Source organism: Phyllopteryx taeniolatus, chromosome 4, assembly GCF_024500385.1.
Source record: "Phyllopteryx taeniolatus isolate TA_2022b chromosome 4, UOR_Ptae_1.2, whole genome shotgun sequence".
NCBI classification, from domain to species: domain Eukaryota; kingdom Metazoa; phylum Chordata; class Actinopteri; order Syngnathiformes; family Syngnathidae; genus Phyllopteryx; species Phyllopteryx taeniolatus.
The window spans coordinates 17,946,262-17,971,753 of record NC_084505.1 but is presented as its reverse complement, the minus strand read 5'-3'; the positions used below and the strand labels follow the sequence as shown (position 1 = coordinate 17,971,753).

The following is a 25,492-nucleotide window of genomic DNA, read 5'->3' as shown; positions in this document are numbered from 1 at the left end:
CTGACCTGCGGTGAGCCCATGGGCACCTGTGGACCACCCTGCGGAGGCTGAGCAGGGGGAAGAAGGGATGTTGGTGGCATGGCCCCCCCTGCAGGTGCAGTTGTATTTCCAACAGCTTCATGTTGTCCTGGAGTCTGACTGTTTGCTGGCTTACCAAAATCGGCATCTTTCTTGTCTTCAAAGTCCTCATTGAAAAGGTCGTGCATATCGTCCTCTGGCACTGTGTTGGCCAACTCATCGATTAACTCCTGCCACTCTTGATCATTGAGGTTGATGTCAGAGAAGAGCTTGTTCTGATTGGACAGAGACTGGGGATCCGAAGACTCTATTCCACCTCCATCATCTAACGGTTCCTGTTTCAGTTCTTTGAGGAGGCTGAAGCTATCCTCCAAGTCTAGTGAGCCATTCATCTTCATGTCTGAAAGATGACTACCACCATTCTTCCCCAGCTCATCTGCTGGCCGCCCTACATGGTTACCATTGCTGTTTGTGCCGTTTCCAGAGGAAGTGTTGGGACCACTGAGTAGGGGCTTAATGTCTATTTGGTGGTGCAGGGGAGAGATGGGTGGAAGGTTGTTGTTATTGTTGTTAGGAAGACCTGTTAGTGAGTCTAAACCACCAGAGCCCTCCTTCCGTAATCGTTTGCTAGTTGGTGAGTAGCTGCCTCCATCACAGATGCCATTCTGCTCTCCATTGAGTGGCGATCGTGCACTGTCCAGTTTCCTTTTTACCGTCTCCTGGAGCTGAAAAAGAAGGAAAAATGATAAGCAACACGAAACGTTAACAGCCATTTGCATGCACATTCACACCTATGAGTACTTAAACATCCTCAATTATCCTAATAAGCATTTTTTTTGTGGTGTGAGGAAGCGGGAGTACCTGGAAAAATCTTACGCAAGCACAGGGAGAGCATGCAAACACAGAGACAAACGCAAACATCAACACAAATGTTCCAATGGAGATTCAAACTCCTGACCATGAGGCAGATGTGCGAACCACTATTTCACCATGCTGTCAGTTACACAGCAACAGTACATTTGAGATTTCAGTTTTCTGTACCATAGCTAATATTTGTAACTACCTGTTACTTAGCGTCATTTATGATGGTATCGCTCACATTTAGTTCCTTCGTATTCAACAAGCGAGAGCTTATGTTTGAAGAGGTGGTGAAGAGGACTGTGTGGGTCTTTTACCACTGACTGTCAGCTTAATTATTTTCATGGCCTACATACACACACTATGTATTGATACCCCAGACTAAAAAGGAGGTGAGGCTTGATCTCCTCGCTGTGTCGCAGTTAGAGGAAAACCTCAGGTAAACATGTCTGCCAGTGAACAGCCAACAGCGTGTGTGTGTGCGTGTGTGTGAGGGAGTGAGTGAGTGAGAGAGAGAGAGAGAGAGAGAGAGAGAGGGAGAGAGACAGAGAGAGAGTGTGTGTGTGCATGTGTAAAATGTGTTTAAATAATTGAAGTCTCCACCATGCGGGCCCTGATTCTGAGAACAAATACGAAACTATGCAATTGTGAGGGGTGTGTTACAAGATTTCCTTAAATGCCTGGGACTGATGTTGATAATAACAGACTTGATTTTCAAAACCCACCTATAAAAAAAATCCCATAATTATTTAGTTGGTGCGAGTGATGGCACCCACCCACAAAGAAAAATGCACACAGGGTTTCTGCATATGCACCCACCTATAAAAAGCTAACGCATAGTGTGTCGAACTTAGGCTCTCCTTCGTACTTTTCAATGCTCTTGCCTGCACAAAAGTGACAGAATGAGTGTTAAGTAATGTAAGCATGTTCAATGTGGAAACTTTATTGCCCCTGAGGCTGTATACTTGGAATATGTGGTAAACTAGTGAAATAGAAATATTCCTCGAAAGTCGCACACAGTTTTGGCTATTTAGTCCTCCATAGAGTGACTCTCTAATATGGACTTAGTATAAAAGTGTCAATATCGGCCCCTTTCCTCTGATTGGTTGCCTCAGTGTAGAAGACCCAACAATCACTACTTGGGAGAGCACACGTGTTTGTTATGTTGACAGCCCTGGCTCGTGCGCAGCGAGGGAGGCGGGAATCTTCGCTTGTGGCGTAGATAAGGAGAAATTCGAATGACCTGATTTCAGGCCTCTTGGCCCAAAACCGTCTGGAACTCAGGAATCCGTTTACTGAGGCAACATAGAGACTATGTTACATGCCAAATAGTAGAAAAAGTTGGTTTGCTAAAATATGGGCCCTGTAATTAGTCATCATTCATGACATCACATGAGACGTTAGCATATACTGGGAGAGAGGGGGGCGTCAACAAGTGGTGTAATTAGAAGACGTCGTCGAGAAGAGGACTTGGGTGAAGTAAACTGACGTAAATTCAAAGCAGTAAGAGTTCAGTGTTACCATACACATCGTCACTTAAGTATGAGTGTTTTGATGGTTTTATAATTTCATGGAAACTTTTTCCTCAACCTTTGTGACAAAAAAGAATGTAAAAAAGTTCAGGTGTGTGAGGCTGATTGATTTTCAACATTTATTTTAGATTTGTAACAATATTCATATTTTTGAACTTTAATGACGCCAAATATTTTAAAATGTTACTTAAAAATTGCTTGCCAGAGTGTACCGTTTAAACCGTAGACGTTCCAACATGTTTCTTTTAGCACAATTATAGGCCTAGTCACATCTGTGAATTATAGAAATAAACCTCTCACGAGCAGCAAATGAAGCTAACAATCTTTTCATTACTATTCATTTGACAACCAATAGTATTAAAAAGAACTGAGCCATTCATATGTGAGAGACAGGCAAAGAAAAGGCAAACTAATAGAGGCAGGCAGAGGGTATTAGAAGTAGTTTAATCCAGCCGGCTACTTAGGAAAAAAGAGCAGAAGAATGAAATGACAAGAGAATGTAAAACACAAATGGCAGGAGAGAGAAAAAGGAGCAGAGCGCCTCTTGTTGCCCCTCTTGTGTCTGTTTCTTTGACATAATCATCTGGTGACTGCTCTTTTTTGTCTGCTGCCAGAGAGAGCATGACAAAGACTCAGAGACAGAGGTGTAAGTGTTTACATACACAAGGAAGAAGGGATTTATTTGTCAGGCTGTTGGTCTTTTTTCTTTCAAGTGGACCCGCTAAAAGAACATGAAGATGAGGGAAGAGAGGGAAAGGGGTAGAAAAGAACAGTGAGCCAAATGACAGCAGGGAGCAGACGACGAGAGGGTGATCAGAGACTGAGAGGGGAGACACAGAGATGGAACCAGTAAGGTGCTGTTGTTATAGCAACTGCTGCTCCTACTTCCTCCTCCTCTTGCCACCCGGCCGCTTCCTTCTTCCTCTTCCCTACTTCCTTTGTCTTGCTCCTTCTTGCCACATCGCAGTTACTGTCTTCACCAATCATGTCATAGTTAAAAAACATTTCCTTGATATGTTGCATACACTCCTTTACTTTCAGCATTTTATTTCACACCATGCCCATTGCATCACTCTTCATTGTCAAGACTACAGAAGACCCTCCTGCCAGTCCATGTACACCATGGCACACACCAAGGTGTGGCGCTGAAAAATGTGCTCAAGAATTGCAAATAACAATATGTGCATATCAACCATGATCAGCTTGTGATATACATACAGTAAATATTTCAAGTGGGTGACAAGTGGCTTCAATTAATCCATAGAAAAAGCAAATCAATCCTGAAACTAAAAGAGTGTCTTTCACAGTTCTGCTCCATTGTTCACCTGTTTGCGCTCCCAATGTTTTTCCACTCACCCCACCACTGCTCCACTCTGCCAGTCAGCCACTCCCACCTCATTAGGGCGCACAGGTGCCCCAGCGCAGCTCAATCAAGCCACTATTTAAGTCTCTACTGCTCAAGCTCTCATTGCATGATTGTTCTTTACGGTCTCACGCAGGACTCTCCAGCACACTTTCTTGGCTTGATATGCCGTTGCCGGCCTTGCCTGCATCCTACTTTATCACCTCGTCATCCTCCTGGTGACCTCCTCCTGATGACCACCTCAGGCTTCTGCTTCTATCCCCAACTACGAGTTCTACCTTACCAATTCCTGCTTTCTGTCTTGTCTGTCCCCGTGGCTGCTGTTTGGCTGCAACGACATCGCAGTGTGAGTTTTCCCTGTCTTGCTACCTGTGGATTCCTGAGCGTTGAGACTCTTGCCTATCAGGCCCCCGCACCTGCAGGGACTCTTGATTTGAACTACTGTATGACAAGAGACCTGTCAAAGCTGATCTTATTTATGGGCTTGCACCCATGGGGCCTGGCCGGGCACAGCCTGAAGAGATAATGTGGCTTCCCATTCCCATGGGTTCACCACCTGTGGGAGCGGCCATACGGGTTGGCTGCTATGTGAACTTAGTGGCAGCCGAAGGCAGGGACACTGGTTGTCCAACCCCTGGTTACAGAAGTTCACTCTCGAGACAATTGTCACCTCTCTGGCAGGAAAGGAACCTGAGCTGGTGTGTGAGCTCAAAGTTGCGACAAGGTTCACCTCGACACAAGGCTTGGGCTCTGGTACCAGTGCTCTTGAGAGTGGTTAGACTGTCTTCCACTCTTGAGGTGCCAGAGAGGGGCACCTAGCAAGTGTGAGCATATTTATTGCACCCTTGGTTGTGCCTGTACATTGGGGTTCCCCCCGGTAGTGCACCCTCCTTCCGCCTTCGGGTGGGGGAATGGTAGAGGTTACGGCCCAAACCAGTAACTGAATCATAATCGATTTATGGGGGGAAAAAAGTCAGTTTAATGTACTGTGCAAATAATGATTTGCAGATGTGGTATGAATTACCTGTAATTGACGCAGTAAAACCTAAAGTGCAGAAGTGTGTAAAGCTCTTTGCGCTAATCATTACCCAAGAAGTAGCTCTCAGTTTCAAAAAGGTTTGTGAGTACAACACCACTCCCTCTTGTATGATATTGCTTAATTATTTGGTTTTGTTCAATCATTATTCATTCATTCATTTTCCATACCACTTATCCTCACTAGGGTCACGGGCTTTTCAATCATTAAGCAATACAAAATAAACAACAATAATCAATTAATGAAGAGTCACCGGAATTTTTTTTTTCACAAACCTAAATGCAAATTAAGTTCATCGTCACATTTATTGATTAATCTAAGGAACAACTGTTAGAAAAATAGATTCTAAAAATATTGAATAGTTGTAGCACTAGAGGACGGGTCCTCACTGTTGTTAGTGCCTATGCACTAAACAGCAGTTCAAAGTATAAGGAATAAGCACCTTCAAATCTGAGGCTATGGCCGTCAGTCAGAAAAGAGTGGGGGGCTCTCTCCAGGTTGGGGAGGAGATCCTTCCCCACGTGGAGTTTAAGTAGCTTGTGGTCTTGTTCACAAGTAATGGAACGGATAATTGACAGACAGATTAGTGCAGTGTCTGCAGTGATGTGGACTCTGTATTGGTTTGTCAAGGTGAAGGAGACGAGTCGAAATGCAAAGCTTTAGATTTAACAGTTGAGCCACATTGCCACCCTGACCTATGGTCATGACCGAAAGAACAAGATCACAGAAATGAGTTCCCACCGCGGAGTCTGGAGTCTCCTTTAGAGCTAGGGTGAGGGTCCAGGAGGGGCTCAAAGTAGAGCCGCAGCTCCTCGGGCATATGGTCAGGATGCCGACTGGACGCCTCCCTGGTAAGGTGTTCCAGGCCCTCAAGACGACCATTCACACACTGGAGGGACGATGTCAGATGTATGGATGGATGGACAATGACAGATACTTTTGAACAAAGCTCTTATTTTTGATCAAATGTAGCACAGTCACTCTACAAGAGTTCAATTCCAAAATAAAACGATGAATTTGTTATAAATTAACATAAGTGTAAACTAAAACTACCAACTTTTCTGAGTTTAGTATTTCTTTAAAATAAATTGCTCTTTTGTTCAAAGTTCGAAAAAAAAAAAAAAAGTACAAACCTTAAAGGCGCTTAACTGTCTGTATGTAGTGGACATATGAAGGTGAAATGGTAAGTGACAGGTTCTTATTGAGGAACAAAAGCAACTCTGTGTTTGCAGAAGAGAGACTTTCTTGTTTCATCAAGAATGTGAGGTACTGAACTGCTGCTGCATGGTGCTGAGAGGTAGTTTCTGGCTACCTTGGCCAGAGATGTTATTTTTCTTTCTCTTCAGCCCAGTAGCGGAGTGGATTGGCCACACACTCAAGTACATTTTCTCCAAAGTATGCGCACTGAAAAACAGGCATGCTTGTGGGTTCATCAGAACAGGAAGTGATGCACATGATTTGCCGTGTCGTCAAACCATGGCAGGGTAGCGCCAACTACTAGTGTGGAAGACTTACTCAACGTCAGATTGTTTTGCCTCAAGGTATCGGACGAGTATTCGATAACAGAAAATAAGACTGCTATTGGTCTGATACCCCATCCCTAGTTATTTTAGTTCCTCTTCCCAGGTAATTTTTGTCCCTACCAGGGACCCTCGAGGGGGTGGGCTGTGCTGACAAACGCTGATTGGTTGAGCCACACGTCTGTCATTAGAGTCACATCTTGTTTGCATTCCACAAGCATTACTAATTTCAAAAGGTATCTCACCATGCTGAGAGATGAAATCTGGCCAGCTATCAGTACTTTGGGAGAACATTGAGGATTTTATTTTCATGCAATAATGGTGGCCCTCAACATTTTGCTATTGTCGTTGGTGAATGGCTGAATGTCCACTTCCCTGGGAGATGGATGGGTCATTATAGTCCGCGTGACAAGCCATAAGTCGTGACTTTTTTCTTTGGAGTTGGTTCAAGGATCAAGTCGATTCTACCAAACTGACAACTTGAGAAGAACTTGAAGGGTTGAATATGGGAAGTTATGTCTTTCATCCCACAATAATTCCTTGTGAAATCACTTGATGTGGCTTGAGAAGCATGTGGCGAATGCTGCCGCCCATATGGAATTTTCAATAAAACTCCATGCTCGTCACTTTATCATATTCATTATACTTCAGAAATAAATTACAATAACTTAAAAATAGGGAGTTACTCTTCAATCACCCTGTATATGACAACTTATGAACCCTCTTCCCCAGTGCCCAAAAAATATAATACACCTAGTTGCATTTAGTCCACCCCAACTCTTCAAGTCCATCTTTGCTGTGTGACCTTTAGTATGCTACTTTATTTTACAACAATTTCTATGAGAAGAGATGGGCAGATATGGATGAATCAAAGAGGAAAAGAGGGGAGGATTTCAAATGAGCTGTCCTTCCACACAAGGACAGTGGTTCAAGAACACGTCAGCAAACATTTATCCTGTTGAAGTGTCCTTGAGCAACTCACTGAAACCATTGCCTTGCCGTGCCAGTGTGTGAAAGACCTTGACATTATGAGGCTGGTTGTTGTCAGAATTTTTTTTTATGTAATAAGATTTTGAAGTTCCAGACTATTTCGTTGAGGCCAATTGGTTAATCCTTATTATATACTCATTTTAAACTTGAGACTATGTGAGTCCCAGGATGCACATGTCTGGAAACAATGAGTCCCAGACCTGGAACAAAGAGTCCCTGCAACTTCTCATCATGGAGTACAGATACTATATGACGGTGGTTGTTTTGCTGTCCCGTCATATTGCATATTTTGATGTTGACAATTTGTACAATATTTTTGTATTATCTCTTGCACTCTCTCAATATATTATGTTTCAGCCTGCCACCATAGGAAATGTTTTAGGATGATATATTTTCCAAAAAATGATCATGATAAATATAGCGTATATTACTATATTATAAATACATTTTTCAAATTTGTATTTTTTTTATTTACACTCAAGTGCAATTTCTGCAAACAGAGCCTAAGTATTAAACATTTGGCACATATGTATAGAGTCATTAAGCTGCTGAGGAGCCCCCACCCCAAAGAAAATAATGTATGTACTCAAAGCATTTGGGCTTTGTCACTGTTTTTAAATCAGATGACCAACATTTTAATATCAGCTACTTTTTAGCCTTTATTTTTACTTATTGTATGACTGTTGTTGTTATGTACTGTAGAATTTCTGCTACCTGCATAATTTCTGCTGCATCTTAGCTTTTGAAAATATTTTTATTTCCCAATAAGCTTTTACCTGGTTAAATAAACAAATAAAATGTAAAATAAGGCCTGCATGCGAGCTGCTGGACTGTGATGTGAGACTTTTACCTGTAAATCAAATAATGCTGAAATTTTGTTTAATGAAGTCAACTACTGCCTGAATATTGATAACGTGTGCCGCGGCGGTTATGGTTTATAAACGCTCACACACGCGTACGCACACACGCGTAGGGCGGTCTCTATAGACGCAGACTGAATATGCTTCATGCTTCGCTGCTAATTTTTGTACGTCTCAGACGCGGGACGCACATCAAACGAGATCCCTGTATATATATATATATATATATTTATTAAAGGAGACAATATATACGCATTTTAAAGGGGATAATTTTTTTTCCAAAAATCAAAACAGTTTAATAAAAGGTATCTGATATTCTTTGGTCAAAAGAACTACAGGTAACCCAAGACCCACTAGTATGAGCCGCTACTGATCCAATTTGCCTGCACAAGTACCCCTTTTGACAACCATCACGAGCTAGGGTGATGCGAATAAAGTAGCGGCTACTTGTTCTCAAACAGCCCAGAGTATGACGGGAAAAACCTCCATAAAGACAGTAAAAGCATCATTTGTATTTTCACTTGTGGAGGCAGCACCCACATCACCAAGAGCCTCATGTACAAAGACTTGTGTGGATTTCCTAATAAAAGATGGCGTACGCTCTAATCCAGAAAACGTCGTACGCACAAAAATATCCAGATGTATGAAACCGCGTACTCATGAATCCAAGCACATTTCCTTCGTACATTGCAATCAACGTAGAAATGAGCGCACATGCTGTCCACGCCCACATTTGAATATGCAAATCACATTTAAATGAACCCTGCACCTGAGATGCCGATCTCTGCATGATCAGGAAAAAAAGGAAAACGAGCAAGGTAATGACGAAAAAAACATTTCTGAATGTGAAGTTGCTCAATGAAGTGGAAGTGCGCAAGAAAATCCTCTTTGGCACGCTGTCCACTGGCGTTAACAACACGCGAAAGAGGAGTGAATGGGACAGAGCGTGTGCGGCTGTCGATCCTGTGGGCTCGCAACAGCGCGCACATGCTGAACTGAAAAAGAAGTGGTCAGACATAAAGGGGAATGTGAAGCGGAGGACAGCTGCCCACCGCCAAAGTGTGGCCAAAACAGGCGGAGGAACCGACGGGGAGGGCCTCACTCCGTTTGAGGAGAGAATCGCTGCGATCATGGGTGACGCTGGGAGCACGTGGCTGACTGATCACCCCACAAGTTTAATACCATGTATTTTTATAACTCATGTGTAACAAATATGTTCATACAGTAACCTACACTCAGCCCTATGAAATAAAGGTTCATGCGTAAATGTTGTATGTGTGGTATTTGTAATCAATCTTTTGAATTCAAATAGAAGCACGTCAGCATATCAAAGAGGGTATCAAAAACTTTGACTCCTTTTTGATTACTCAATTTATTATTTTAATACACAGGAGTGGACATGCACACTGAAAAAAAAAAAATCTTTTTTTTTTTTTTTTTTTAAGGATACGAAGGCTAAATTATGTCATTTCAAACACATTTTAATCATGTGCAATCGATGTACATGTTCATCCATCCATCCATTTTCTGAGCCGCTTCTCCTCACTCGGGTCGCGGGCGTGCTGGAGCCTATCCCAGCTGTCATCGGGCAGGAGGCGGGGTACACCCTGAACTGGTTGCCAGCCAATCACAGGACACATACAAACAAACAACCATTCGCACTCACAGTCATGCCTACGGGCAATTTAGAGTCTCCAATGAATGCATGTTTTTGGGATGTGGGAGGAAACCGGAGTGCCCGGAGAAAACCCACGCAGGCACGGGGAGAACATGCAAACTCCACACAGGATTCAAAGGACTCTCTTTTTTTGTTCAGTGCATGTGCTGGAGTCACGAAGCGATTGTGACGGCAACAGGTGGCATAAATGATTGCCTTGATCAATTAATAGGTGTCCTCACAAATATCAGTGGTTCATTAAATATACTGGTTAACAAATGAATTCCGAGTCCTTGCCTCAATTACATTGTTGAAATCAAATGTTGCTGGGCACGAATTGTTCACCAGCGCAAATTGTTCATGTCTCTCTGTTGTGCAGATTTATAACAGTTTCCCAGCGTCACCTCTAAGTGTCGCCAAAGCAGCAAAAGCTGCGGAAACGTGCGTACGCCAGCCATGCAGTTGGCGTGAGGCACCGCACATATCCACGGCCTTTTCGCTCTTGATACATCTGAACTTTGCCGTGAAAAAGAATGGACGCCATGCTTTTGTGCCTACGCACCTTTTGTACATGAGGCCCCAGGTCCCCGATTTACACTGTTCAATTTGCGTGGCGGCTCCGTGTATGTGGTGCACAAAAAATAAATCACAGCAATACAACAGAAAGGAAAAGACCCACCCCTCCAACCCCCATGCAAAGACACATCCACATACATACACACAGATTGCCTCAATCATTAATCTTTCAATTTCATCTGGTCACTTTCCAAAGGCCTGGAAATCTGCTATTGTTACCCCTGTCTTTAAATCCGGTGACTCAACTTCTCTGAATAACTACCGACCTATAAGCATTCTTCCGGCCATTTCCAAAGTTGCAGAAAAATGGGTGTCAGAGCAGATTGTCCATTATTTAATCAGCAGCTCCCCCTCTCTCCACGCCATGCAGTTTGGTTTCAGATCCAAGCATTCCACTGAAATGGCTACATGCCTCTTCATTGAGAAAATAAAATCTTCTCTCGACAAGGGTGGAGTTGTAGGGGCGGTGTTCTTGGACCTCAGGAAAGCTTTTGATACAGTAAATCACTCTGTTCTTCTTACCAAGCTCTCAAAATTTAACTTCTCTCGCAAAGCTGTGAGCTGGATTGAATCATATCTGCATGACCGAACACAATCTGTATCAGTTAACAACTGCAGATCAGAGTCTCTTAGGCTAACCTCTGGAGTCCCTCAGGGATCAATATTGGGCCCCCTTTTATTTAGTCTTTATATCAACGATTTGCCCACTGTTTGCTCTGAAGCAGAGTGCGTAATGTATGCAGACGACACAGTTTTCTTTGTTCATGGTCGCTCCAAAGATACTGTTGCTGCTAAACTCACTAATACACAACTGTCACAACTTGGTTGCAGGAGTGCTGTCTACAGCTAAACGTTTCTAAAACTGTAGGCATGTATCTCACTAAAACAAATAGAGTATCACCTGACCCCGACATACTTGTTAATGGAGAAAAAAATGCAAATTGTCAGCCAATACAAATATCTTGGGTTAATAATAGATTCACAGCTTTCCTTTAAAGCCCATATTGACAAATTGTGTAAAAATATCAAATTAAACCTCGCAAATTTTCGTGCAATTCGGAATGAAATGTCAACTGAAGCTGCAAAAATTGACCTGCATTCGATGATTCTTAGTCACTTTAACTATTGCATAACCAGTTGGTCCCAGGCTGGTCAGAATGCAAAAAAACCATTGGAAGTTTTGTACAAACAAGTAATTAAAGTGATGGATAAAAAAACCAAGGCACTATCATCACTGTGCAATTTAAAAAAACACAGTCTTTTAAACTGGGACCGTCTTCACATATTTGCAGATTTCAATTTGATTTATAAAGTACTGCATGATTTGGCCCCAGCTCCTCTGGCTGAGTTCATCAGCCAAAGAAACAGCTCTGAGCGTGTCACTCGAGGCTCTGTCAGAGGTGACTGTCTCATTCCTCTGCGCAGGAGCACTTTCAGTAAGTCAGCCTGGTCAGTGAGGAGCGCTGGTGAGTGGAAGGAGGTTCAACTGCTTACAACATACAAGGCCTTCACAAAAAAACTGAAAATGTGGCTAGTTAACACCTATAGCTGCCAACACTAAAAGACAAGTATGTTATGTTGTCTTTTTGTTATGATCAAAAAAATTATGGTTTTATTCTCTCTTAATAGTATAGTTTGATTATGTATCCTGTATTATATTGTCTTGTAGATGTATTTTACTGCTTTTTTACATCATGGCCAGGGGACTACAGATGAAAACTAGCCTTCTGGCTAATTCTGGCTTTTTTAACCATGTGTACTTCATGTGTTTTATGAAATTGCATTGTCCCCTTTCAAAAATAAACTGAAACTGAAACTGAGATGCGTACATATTAACTGTGAGTAGTTACATGGCCTGGCACTGAGGAACTAGGTGCGTAAAGGCCAGCTAAGGGGAGCATACACACTAAGAAGGGCCACACACAACATCCCCACAGGCAAACCATAGACAACCTGCTAGTGTGGAAGCCCCCTAGAGGAAAACACTGGAGCTAAAAAGAAAAGGTGATACAACAATACAAAAAAAAATATCAGTCAAGACAAACTTAAAAGGCACTCTTTTTATTCTCGCTCTTGGAATCATTAAAAAAAAGCCCAGTTCCAGAGGACCTCAGGATACGTGAGGGCTGATATGATAAAAGCAGGTCAGATAAATAAGGCAGCAGATAACCATTAAGACATTTAAAAACGAACAAAATAACCTTAAAATCAATCCTGAAACACATGAGGAGCCATTGCAGCGATTTTAAAACTGCTGTAATGTGCACCCGCCCTCTGGTCCTCGTCAGCAAACGTGCAGCAGAGTTTTGCAGTAACTGCAGACTAGCAATAGACTTTTTTCGGAAGACAAGAGAGTAGGGAATTACAATAATCTACTTGACAAGAGATAAAAGAATGCATCAGCACCTCTGTGTTAGTTTGAGAGAGAAACGGGCAGACGCTGGCTATGTTCTTAAGATGATTAAAAATCGTTTCGTAACATTTTTAATATGTCGAATAAAATGACACCCAGAGTCAAAAATGACACCCAGATTCTTTGCATATTGTGAGGGATTAAAATTGTGTAATTTTGGCAAAGCTTTCTCTCTCTCACCTTCAGGACCAATGACTAAAACCACTGTTTTGTTCTGGTTGAGCTGCAGGAATTTCACCGCCATCCATGACTTTATACCTAAAATATATATTATTATTATAATATATATTTTAAAAGGGCATCAATAGGCCCAGTGTCGTCAGGAGACACGGCGATATACAGCTGTATGTGATCTGCATAACTGTGGAAGCTGATCCCGTGACTAATGATCACGTCCCCCAGGCTAAACATCAAGATTAAAAAGTAGTGGACTTAAAATTGACCCTTCGGGCACCCCACACTTAATTTCATGCATTGCTGAGGAAAATGTACCCATATTTTCAAAGAAAAAATGATCTGAGAGATAAGAACTGAACCACTTAAAAACAGAACCAGAGAGGCCGATCAGATTCCTGAGTCTGTGGAATAAAATGTGATGTACTATATCAAAGGCAGAGCTAAGGTACAGTAGAACCAAGACTGAGATTTTGAGAGTCTGCATTACACCTGTTGTCAGTTAGAATCTTTAAAAGGGCTATCTCGGTGCTGTGGTTCATCATAAAACAAGATTGATATTTCTCTAAAATATGATTTCTGTTGGCGGCACGGTGGGCGACTGGTTAGAGCGTCAGCCTCACAGTTCTGAGGGGCGGGGTTCAATCCCCGGTCCCGCCTGTGTGGAGTTTGCATGTTCTCCCCGTACCTGCGTGGGTTTTCCATTTTCCTCCCACATTCCAAAAACATGCATGGTAGGTTAACTGAAGACTCAATTGCACGTAGTTGTGGATGTGAGTGTGAATGCTTGTTTGTCTATATGTGCTCTGCGATTGGCTGGCGACCAGTTCAAAGTATACCTCGCCTCTCGCCCAGAGTTAGCTGAGATAGGTGCCAGCACGCCAGCAACCCTAGTGAGGATAAGCGGTACGGAAAATGGACGATTGGATGAGTTCTGTTTTAAAAAAAAAAATCATTAATTTGCTTAAAAAAAATCATTTGGTTAAAAAAAAAATTCTGTATTGGATACAGGATGGTAATTATTAAAAAAATGTGATCTAAATTGGCCTTCTTCAGAATGCTGTTTTGAAGGCAGCGGGGAAGACACCCATATGAAGAGAGCATTTAGCAATGTTTAAAAGTTGTTCCTCAAAGAATTCATCAAATGTTTATAACTGTGATGTCGGAATCGGATCTAAGAGGCAGGTTTTTAGGTTTATTTGACTCAACCATGTGTACGAGCATCAACAAAGGCAAAACTCTCCAGTGTTTCCTCTAGCAAAAGCAACTGTCCAGGATTGTTAAAAACTAAATTTTGTTGGGGTAAAAGACTGGATATCTAATATTGTAGCTGCAATCCTACGTACTTCTGAATTGGACTGCAAAATCCTCACACGGTGTCATTATATCTTGGAGGATCTATGGTGAAGAATAAGAATCTGGGATTGTTTTTATTAGCTGCGATGATATTTGAACAATGTGATATTCATGCCTATTTGACCGTTTTCTTTTTAATGTTTTGAGCTGTCCAAGGAATATTTCATAATGGACTAAGTTTACTCTTTCTCCACCTCCTCTCTGCATTCCTGCATTTCCTTTTCAACTGTTTCATGGTGTTGTTTCTCCACAGTGGTGTTGGGTTATTTTTTAGCTTTTTAATTAAAATTGGGCCCAATGAGTCCAGTGTTGATTTCAGTTTACTATTAAAATGATCAACAATGAAATCACAAGGTGCGGGTAAAACTTCAACAGCAGTGCTCAGTAAAATCTTGATAGAATTTGCAGCCACTTCAGAAGTAAGTAAGCATGTCCTCATCATTTTCACCACAGCCTCCTGATGGGTAACGCTAGTTTCAAATAAAGAAATAAAAAAATTACCTTAAAATGTCCCCTTTGAAAATCTGGTTTCAATTCACCTAATGCAACGGCTCGGCATGTAAATGAATGAACTGACCGATATCGGATATGGGTCACTTAAAATAAGATGTAAGTGGTAAAAAAATCCTTTCGAGGCACTAAATGGGACATTTAAGACCTGCAGTGTAAAGCTAGTGTGCAACTTTTGTGCATCAAACAGACAATAAAATATCCTCACTAGGGTTGCGGCTACGCTGGCGCCTATCCCAGCTGACTTTGGGCGAGAGGCGGGGTACACCCTGAACTGGTGGCTAGCCAATCGCAGGACACATATAGACAAACAATCATTCACACTCACATTCATGCCTACGGACAATTCTTAAACCAACCTACCATGCATGTTTTTGGAATGTGTGAGGTAACCGGAAAACCCACGCAGGCACGGGGAGAACATGCAAGTTCCACACAGGCGAGGCCGGATTTGAACCCGGGTCGTTAGAACTTTTAGGCAGACGTGCTGACCAGTTGTTCACCGTGCCGCTCCAGTCTCGTGACAATTTTTTCAAAAAAAGCAACAAGCAACTTCTTGTTGGAGACTTCTGCAGATACTAAGACTCCCTCCAGAGCAGGAGACAGTCAATCCTACACATCCAGACTGCAAATGAATCAAGCTTGTGCAAAGCCACCAATGGGAAATATAACCATATGCACCCCGTGAAGCCAGTGTCCATAAAGACTTGATTGTATTTTCCCTTGTCTAGGCAGCACTTCATCAACAAGCCACTGAATTACACTTGTCAATTAATGGATCAGATCTGTGCACACATCACCAAGCACAAACGGCCCCCCAGGACACCACACGGACAATTTAGCCAAACATCCCAGTTGATGAGGAAAGCCACACACCTGTCTATATAAGACCTTACAGCTCACAGTGCATGTCAGAGCAAATGAGAATCATGAGGTCAAAGGAACTGCCTGAAGACCTCAGAGACAGAATCGTGGCAAGGCACAGATCTGGCCATGGTTATAAAAAAAGGTTCTGCTGCACTTCAGGTTCCGAAGAGCACAGTTCCCTCTATAATCCTGAAATGGAAGACGTTTGGGACGATCAGAAGCCTTCCTAGAGATGGCCATCCGGCCAAACTGAGCAATTGGGGGAGAAGAGCCTTGGTGAGAGAGGTAAAGAAGAACCCGAAGATCACCGTGGCTGAGCTCCAGAGATGCAGTCGGGAGATGGGAGAAAGTTCTAGAAAGTCAACCATCACTGCAGCCCTCCACCAGTCGGGGCTTTATGGCAGAGTAGCCCGACGGAAGCCTCTCCTCAGTGTAAGACACATGAAAGCCCGCATGGAGTTTGCTAAAAAACACCTGAAGGACTCCAAGATGGTGAGAAATAAGATTCTCTGGTCTGATGAGACCAAGACAGAAATTGTTGGCCTTAATTTTCAGTGGCCTGTGTGGAGAAAACCAGGCACTGCCCATCACCTGTCCAATACAGTCCCGACAGTGAAGCATGCTGGTGGCAGCATCATGCTGTGTGTGTGTGTGTTTTTCAGCTGCAGGGACAGGATGACTGGTTGCAATCGAAGGAAAGATGAATGCGGCCAAGTACAGGGATATCCTGAACCAAACCTCCAGAGTGCTCAGAACCTCAGACTGGGCTGAAGGTTCACCTTAAAAAAAGACAAAGACCCTTAGCACACAGCTAAACTACCGAAGGAGTGGCTTCAGAACAACTCTGTGAATGGCCCAGCCAGAGCCCTGACTTAAACCTAATTGAGCATCTCTGGAAAGACCTGAAAATGGCTGCCCACCAACGTTCACCATCTAACCTGATAGAACTGGAGAGGATCTGCAAGGAGGAATGGCAGATGATCCCGAAATGCAGGATCCTGTTGCATCATTCCCAAAAAGACTCTTGGGTGTATTAGCTCAAAAGGGTGCTTCTACTAAATACTCAGCAAAGGGTCTGAATACTTACTTAAAAGAATATGTACTGTCTGACAGCTGTTATGTACAGTTTTGCACGTAAGTTTACATACCCTGTCAGAATTTGTGAAATGTTTTTTTTTATAAATATGACTGATGAATGTACAAGAACCATCTCATTATTTCCTTTATGGTTATGTTTTGTTTAATGATTGTGCTTTTCTGAAAGACCTGACAGTTGAATTTAAATCCCATTAAAAATCTAATAAAATGTGTTTGACCTGATCCTTTATGTTTTCTTCAAACAATTGTACACATCTTACAAATTCTGGACAGGTAATCAAACACATGAGCACAACTATGTAATGTTCTATCATTTAATAAATAAAGTAGGCCTGCATATCGAAATAAGAGCAAGTAAATAAAAAGTAATGTTCAAATCAAGTGCTTAATGTCAGAAAAACAAAAAAGTTAGTTTCCCCTTTTCTAGATTAATTGGAGACTCTAGAAATTGCCCGTAGGTGTGAATGTGAGTGTGAATGGTTGTTTGTTTGTATGTGCCCTGCGATTGGCTGGCAACCAGTTCAGGGTGTACCCCGCCTCCTGCCCGATGACAGCTGGGATAGGCTCCAGCACGCCCGCGACCCTAGTGAGGAGAAGCGGCTCAGAAAATGGATAACCACTTGAGATGCTGATTTGATTGGCTAAAGGGGTGGCTGAACTTACATGCGATTGTTCGGTATGGTTCGTCACTACCTTAAAGCCTGCAATGCTGTGCCGCTTAAAATAGAAGTGCCCTGTATGTCTTGAATCATAACCTTTCCTTTTTGCTATGGTGGTCCGTATGCGACTGCTTCTAGGTCCCGACCCGCACTCTGCAATAGTGCTTCGGTTTAGTCTGGTGGTTGGACTCCGGCTGTCGATTGAAAATGGCATATCTATGGCTAGCCTAGCTGCCAAGTAATGCCCAAAGAAACTGGGTGTCGATTTACCCATTAGTTTAATTTCACACGATGGAATGGCGTGCACTCCAGAAACCCAATAGTATGTATATCAGCAATTTAAAAATTACATTTTCCATAATATGTGTACCCTTTAAATAAAAATACTCTTTTTGGATTTTGACCCAATTCAAATGGAAGTCCTTATCATTTTAAATACTGTTTGAGTTTTTTATGAATCCTTGAATACTGAACAATGGAGGACGTATACAACGTATACTACAAACGGGACTGTTTGGGGGAAAAAAAACACGTAGGACACATCTGTGCAGTTTGGGGATGCATATCAAAACAAGACAGGCTATTGTCCTTTGTATTGCAGCCATATAATTTATGTGGATTGTGTGTTTATGTGTGTGTGAATGTTTAAGAAATAAAGAGTGAGAACAAGGTGAGTAAACCTGCTGACCTGACAAAGACCTCGTGGCAAAAAAAACCCACCGGTCCACAATCCCTCACTCAATAAATATCGGTGAGTCAGAAAGCGTGCTTCCAAGATTATTGTAAAGAAGCAGTGTGACATTGATGGTAATTAATGTTTTCAAATGTGCAAATCAAAGGATAAAGCGAGTAAGTAGGGAAGCAGTGGTGGGAAGAAAGAGAGAAGGAAAATGAGGGAATGACAGAGGGGAAATTGTGTTTGTGTATGTGTGTGGTTCCTGGCTGAGCAGTTCTCTATTTATAGAGCTGCGGCTCCTTCCTGTTTCTGGAGCTGTACCATCATGTCAAGAGAGGGTGGGTGTGTTGGAGAAGGAGGGAGGGGTTGGAATACAGTAAGGAAGGGATATGAGGAGAGGGAGAATGTGTGGGAGGGGAGACTGGATGAGTCCTTGGTAAATCAACAGATCCACCCTCTTTTTTCCTCTCCCTCTATCATGTCTCCACCCCTTCCCTTCTTCCACCCGCATCCTTAACTCAACAAGATGGGCTGAACCAGCTGCTACAGATAATGCTCAGAAAAGGGGGCAGTGCTAAAACACAATTTGCTCATGTGAGGGTGAATGAGACATCTAATGACCGATGACTTTTAATAAAAGATTGCGGACAATCTACCAGTACTAACCTTTCAGCATGTTCAAATCATTGATGATGATCATTTTCAAATAATGACAAGAACCTATAATCTCTGAGATCACTTTGATTGAGAATCTGTGCAGCAATTGCCAGCAATTACAGGCTTTGGAGAAAAATGTGCCACATGAATGGGCACCTGACAACGAAATCCAGTGGAACCTCTAAGGCAGAAAGAACACAGTCCATTACAAGAGACTGGTCGACCCTTCAATTGGTATGTATTTTGGAAACACATTTTCCCATAGTGGGCATTGAAGAAAAAAAAAACGATTCCATAAAACCTAAATCATTTTCCAGGGAATGGTTTAAATGATATTTTAACATTTAACTGTGCTACAAGTGTAGACATCCCTTAATCAATGTTAATATACATCTATACATTTTCTATAACGCTTGTCCTGATTGGGGAGTCTTTGCCCTGGTTGCTAGGAAATTACAGCACTGTTAATATTAATACAAAGATCATGTCTTGACTTTAAAGGTGATGCGAATGCGCTTCACGCGTCGCAGTTGTTCACTTTCTTGATTGTCACACGTACAAAATGAAGAAAGCCTGACTCCACCTGACTTTGTCAACAAGTGACGCGCATGGCCAAGCTTACATCACCTAACTTGCAGTGCATATTATACTCTTCTCACAATCTTCTCTTAATTTCACTTGTTTAATCTGGTCCAATTTTTGGAATGTTACCAAAACAAAAAAGAAAAAAAAAAACTACAAAACGGAGAAATAGAATAGTGTACACAGAATTAATCATCTGATTCTTTGCTAAGCGGAGGTCGTGCAAGATTTGATGAGGTCTCATGCTGACTTCACATGACTGTGGTTTAAACATTTACAGGTAGTGCAAATTCCATCCATTTTCTGTACCGCTTATCCTCACAAGGGTCGCGGGCGTGCTGGAGCCTATCCCAGCTATCTTTGGGCGAGAGGCGGGGTACACCCTGAACTGGTTGCCATCCAATCGCAGGGCACATAGAAATAAACAACCATTGGTACTCACATTCACACCTAGGGGCAATTTAGAGTCGTCAATCAACCTACCACGAATGTTTTTGGGATGTGGGAGGAAACCGGAGTACCCGGAGAAACCCCACACAGGCACGGGGGAGAACATCCAAACTCCACACAGGTGGGGCTGGGATTTGCACTCCGGTCCTCAGAACTGTGTGGCAGATGTGCTAACCAGTCGGCCACCAAACTGTACAACTTCAAGGGCATTCAACTTATGAGGCTCCACTCTTTCTTCCTCTTTCCTTTTCGGCTTGTCCTGTTAGGGGTCGCCACCAACTGCCCTCATGTCTTCCCTCACTACATTTATCAACCTTCTCTTTGGACTTCCTCTCTCTCTCTTGCCTGGCAGCTTGATCCTCATCGTCCTTCTACCAATATACTCACTCTCTCGCCTCTGGACATGTTCAAACCATCAAAATCTGCTCTCTGTAAGTTTGTCTCCAAAAGATTTAACCTTGGCTGTTGCTCTGATGAACTCCTTTCTAATCCTATCCAACCTGGTCACTCCTAGAGAGAACCTCAACATCTTCATTTCCGTAATCTCCAGATCTGCTTCCTGTTGTCTCTCCAGTGCCAGAAATGTCAATGCAACACATACGCACAGTGAACTGCTGCCTCCATGAGTGAAAATGGTTTTATTGTCTTTACATGCACTCACGTATTTTGATGAAATCTACAAATGGTTCTCTGGGCTTATTGCAAATATAATTTTAAAGAGTCAGGGGTTTCTGATCACGATTTTTGGCATCGCATCTTGTTACTAGCTACTTTCGCAAGTAGGAGCAAGATCAATAGCTGGAGAGATAAACTAAGAGTATGAAATTGATTGGCCATTGAGCTATGATGGTGACAGGGTCATTAGATAGTTTCCCATTAAAAATGCAAGACATATTTGAAGCAGAATTCTCTCAATTGATTCTTGTGAATTGTAGTTTGTTACTTGAGATTAGATCATTCACGATGACTATTATCTCTTTCAGTTATTTTAACAGCAACCTTTGCACGCACATTTCATATTGACAAACCATGCCCTTCTCATTTCAAAATGTTACTCAAGTGCTTCCCATTTCACAAATATTACTTTCATTAACCTGCACTTGTAAACTCCCATTCAAATAAGGGGAAGCCCCTTAAGGGAGATGAAAAAACTGTTAAACAGCACCTTTTCTAATGTGACACTCCAAATGATGCATTAAATGTTAATGGAAACAAATTTATTGCATTGAAAAGTAGAGTAACCTAACTATTTACTCATTTTTAACAATAACTTGTGGTTATGGGTAGCTCCACTAATATTAAAATAATTGTGCAAGTTGTATTGTCATCCTAAATGTGAATTCTCCTGGAAGGCATAAAATTGGCTGACTTGAGGCCAAGTGTGCACATATAAACTAAATATATATGAGGACTCTAGATTACCACAATAATTAATGTTAAAATGTACTGAATAGTGATGCAGCAGTTTTCCCTGGGCTGCTGGTTATTTATTTTTTGAGACAGTTATTGTCATTTTCAATAAATGTATAATTTACACTGAATACAAACAAGAAGAGGAAGAAAGAGTGAAGGGGCGACTTTGGCTTCATGACCAGATGGTCAACAGGAAGAACTCAACAGCTGTGTGTGTATACGCGCGTGTGTGTGTGTGTGTGTGTGTGTGTGTACGTGTGCATCCGTGCGTGTGTGTCCAACACTTGTCCTCCAAGTCAGAGCAACAGAAGAGAGCAAGAGCGGTTTGGTTTAACTAAACATGTACAGTAAAACATTGTACCCACACAGGAGGTCAACTAAGAATAGACAGAATGAGTCAAGAGAAAAGACTAGTGAAAAAAAATGAAAGGATTTTCACCCATAGAGAGGCAATTTTACGATAACACATGCTGAACTCAACTTCTGCAACAAAGTATCTTTGTGTTTAATGTGTGTGTGTGTGCATTTGTACACTTGCGTGCAGTTCATGCTGATTTCAATGATTGGCTGAGTCCAGGAAAGTGCCACAGAAGGCAAGCATACGATTGGCTACATGAAACCCAGTCGGTGAGGGCAGAACAGTACACACGCAGACACACGCACACGCAGTTTTCTAGACACTCTATAGCCTCCCTCCTTTTCTACCAGTTCTCCCCTCTTTGCACTGTTGCCCCTTAGCAAAGGGAGCAGGAGAACAAGAGAAACAGCGAGGGAGAGAGGCTGCTATGGTAACGGATGGGGGCGAGGAGGGAGGTCTACTTGGCAGGAACACTAGACACGCACGCCAGTGTGAATGAATGTGTACTGATCTGAGCACCGGTTGAATGAGGAAGAGTGCTGCTCTAGAAATAAAGTTGAGTTGAGTGTTTGAGTATTTGTGGCAGGGCTGAAACCACTGAGTTGTTGTGTTGTTATGCTCAAGATGTCTTTAGTCATGCAGATCGATGACCACACGAGATAAAAATACCAATAACACGAATCACAATCACCTGTCTCCCGTCACTTGTACTTCCCAGCAGCACCAGTCTTTATAAGTTGTTTTCTGGTGATGTTAAAGCAACTTCCTCAAGTCAGCACAGCTAAGTCACTTGATGACACACTGAAAAACTATAATATTAGTCAAAAAAATTCTCTCCTAATTTTTCTGTATCTAAAACGAGCTCATCCAGTAGAAGAGTGTTACCGGCCACCTTGCCACTGTGCTCTTCTTTGAATCTGTGCCGATGTGTTTACACAGCTAAAACACACAGTTCGAAGCAACATGGAACAAAGTCCCACCAAGTGTACAGTACATGTGTTCTTGAGACAATACCAAGCTTCAACTAGTCTACAATCGACACAAAACCACATTTCAAAGCAATATGTTGTATCTCGGGACGTCCCGATCACATTTTTTTTTTGCACCCGAGTCAGAGTCTTTGATTTTAAGTATCTGCCGATACAGAGTCCCGATCCGATACAAATAACTACCAAAACTCAACGTTTAATATTTAAAAGAACAACCAGAAATAAATTAGTAACAAGTAAAATCATAATATTAAAAAGAATAAATTAAAAAAACAACATATATTTAGCAAATAAAAATAATTTTGATAATCCTAACTGACCTAAAACAGGAAAAAATTCAGTCTCATTGCATGTCAGATAGTTCGGGGGGAAATGGCTGTAGTATTTGCTGTTCCTGCTGTGTGCGCCTTGGCCTCTTAGGGGCAGTGTGGTGTAGGGTTGGGCATCGAGAATCCAGAACCGATTGGAACTGGGACTAACATTCTGGTCCTCCCGGGATCGTTCAAATTTAAAAAATTCGGTTCCCAGTTTCGATCCCGACAGTCCGCTGACCGCGAATAAGAAAGTGGCGAAAAACAACGCAGAAGCGGTGAAAAACAACGAAGAAGAAGGCGCGTGAAGGCGTGCTTGTGCCCAACGGCAGTGGCGAAGAAAGGTGTTAACGATGTTAAAATAAATGACCAGTCACCTTTGTGCAACACCTGGATTAAGATTGTATTGTACAAAGGAGGCTTTCACGATGTGTAGAAGTATGACACAGTCCCTCCCGCTCCGAGCCTCAGTCTACACCATGCGAAACTTCAGTCAAGTCAATTGGGTGAGTGAAACCATCTAATACGTCTATGACAACATGGAGGCAGCTAACAAGTTAAACACTGGGAGCACTCTTGCACTGATGGTTTTTAGCGTTTATTTTAGTCTTCAAACCAACGTAAGAGCCGATGACAGACACAAAAATAAAATAAATTACTTTACCATACTGGAAAGAAAGTAAAAACAATTCAAGTCGCATTCCAAGCTTAATATTGAGCTAAAACTGGCAACTTTACAATGAATTGGGACAAAATTCACAAAAACGTTGTCTAACAAACACTAACCTTGTGTCTCATCGGTGGGTATGTAAAGGAATCAACGTTTTATAGCGTTTGGTAACTTTGTTGTCAAAATTCACCGGTGTCGTGTGAAGTTACATTTCTTGCCCAAATGCTGAGTTCCGGTGTGTACCCTTCAAAATAAAAGGCTACATGCTTGAAACAGGAAGTCACACATAAACCGTTTGCCATGAGAAAACAGTCATAAATAACTATTTTAACAATGCTGTATTTAACTTTTAGCGGAAACAATAATTAATGAATAAGTTAATTGGGTTAGTTGCACACACATTGCCTTTTAGTTCAAAGGTTTGAATACAGAGTCAAATGTACATTTTAGTTTATCCTGCAGGCTGCTAAGAAAATGGATGTTCATAATTTGGACACCCTTTATTTAAACCATGCAAACGTTTTTGTCCCAGCCCCCTGCAAGAATCGGAATCGAGAATTGTTTGGAACCGGAATCGAAATGAAGAATCGGGACCGGAATGGCTCACATTTAAAACGAGTTCAATTTCAAGTGGACAGTGAGCCAGGCCTTCTCGTCCAACATTAGTGTGTGACCTCACAAATATACTCCTGGAAGAATGGGTAAAAATTCACTCCTAAACCTTGTTGAAAGCATTCCCACAAGAGTTGAAGCTGTTATAGCTGCAAAGGGTAGACCAACATCATATTAAATCATATGGGTTTAGAATGGGATATCACTTCAAATCATATGTGAATCAAGGCAGGTGAGAGTAAACCTTTGTCAATATAGTGTACAAGAAGCCACTGTAGCAACCTGACCTGATTCTCCTCATAAAGTTCAGGCAAGGGCAACTTGTAGCTGGGATCCAATTTTTTTTTTTTTATGTTTGAATATTTTTTTCCCCCACTATATAAATAGGAATCATGTCTTTGGTTACAGTATACCTGTATAGAATGAGATTGTTGACGTTACGTCCCTCCATTTGGTGCTAGACCTCTCATAACGAGAGGAGCTGAACATAGCTATATCCTGCTAGTTTTGTTTTGTTGAGATTCCAGGATTGGCACAGGGAGTCACAGCTCTCTTTAGCTTGATACATGTATCGCCGTCGATAACGTGCTTCACTTTGGGGTGATTTTACATGGCTATGCCTGTCTTTCTCACAATATTTTTCATTCACGATTTGCAGACTACAGTTATTTCACAGTGATAGACGTTACGAGCCCTATTTTGGAACTATTTCTGACTCGCTAGCGGTTTTCTCCTCCATGTTGTCTACACGCAACGAGCTGCCGCGGAAGTCTCCCAGAGCAACAAAATCTGAAAATTATGGAGGATAAAATCGATGAACCCATTTTGCCATAGAGTAATAATAAAATATCAATCGAATCGAGCTTCACAATATATCGCCGAGCACTACTTCAAATTAGAGGAAAACAGTCAAATGTAATTATGTCCTCGCATATTTCCTCGCCAATTTATTTTGTCTGAACACCCTCTCTGATAAGCTGACATGTTTCAGTTACAAATATCCAGCAGTTGCTCGTAAGGGCTGAATTTACAAAATGTCGACGTCGAAATAAATGTGATGGTTCAAACTGCTTCACTTGCCCTAAAAACTCGATTTAACTGGCACAAATGGAACATTATTGTTGAGAAGAGCAGTAGAATAGGTCATGTACTTCAGCAATCAATTGTTTTTTTGTGAATGTATTTGCTATGGAGGGTTTTAGACAATACACAACAAGAGCTCATTCCATGTTTAAAAAAATAAAATGAAAAATTTAAAGAAAATTCCACAAAGATGGCGGCCAGTTT

The 25,492-nt window shown here is 41.9% G+C and overlaps 1 protein-coding gene across 1 annotated transcript in view; it reads right to left on the bottom strand.

Moving 5' to 3' along the window:
- The window catches only part of maml3 (mastermind-like transcriptional coactivator 3), a 130,370-nt gene that overhangs the window by 54,343 nt on the left and 50,535 nt on the right, over window positions 1-25,492 (bottom strand). The window contains exon 2 of the mRNA XM_061770106.1: window positions 6-743. Coding sequence (XP_061626090.1) covers window positions 6-743 — 738 coding nt within the window. The remainder of the gene's footprint in view (window positions 1-5; window positions 744-25,492) is intronic.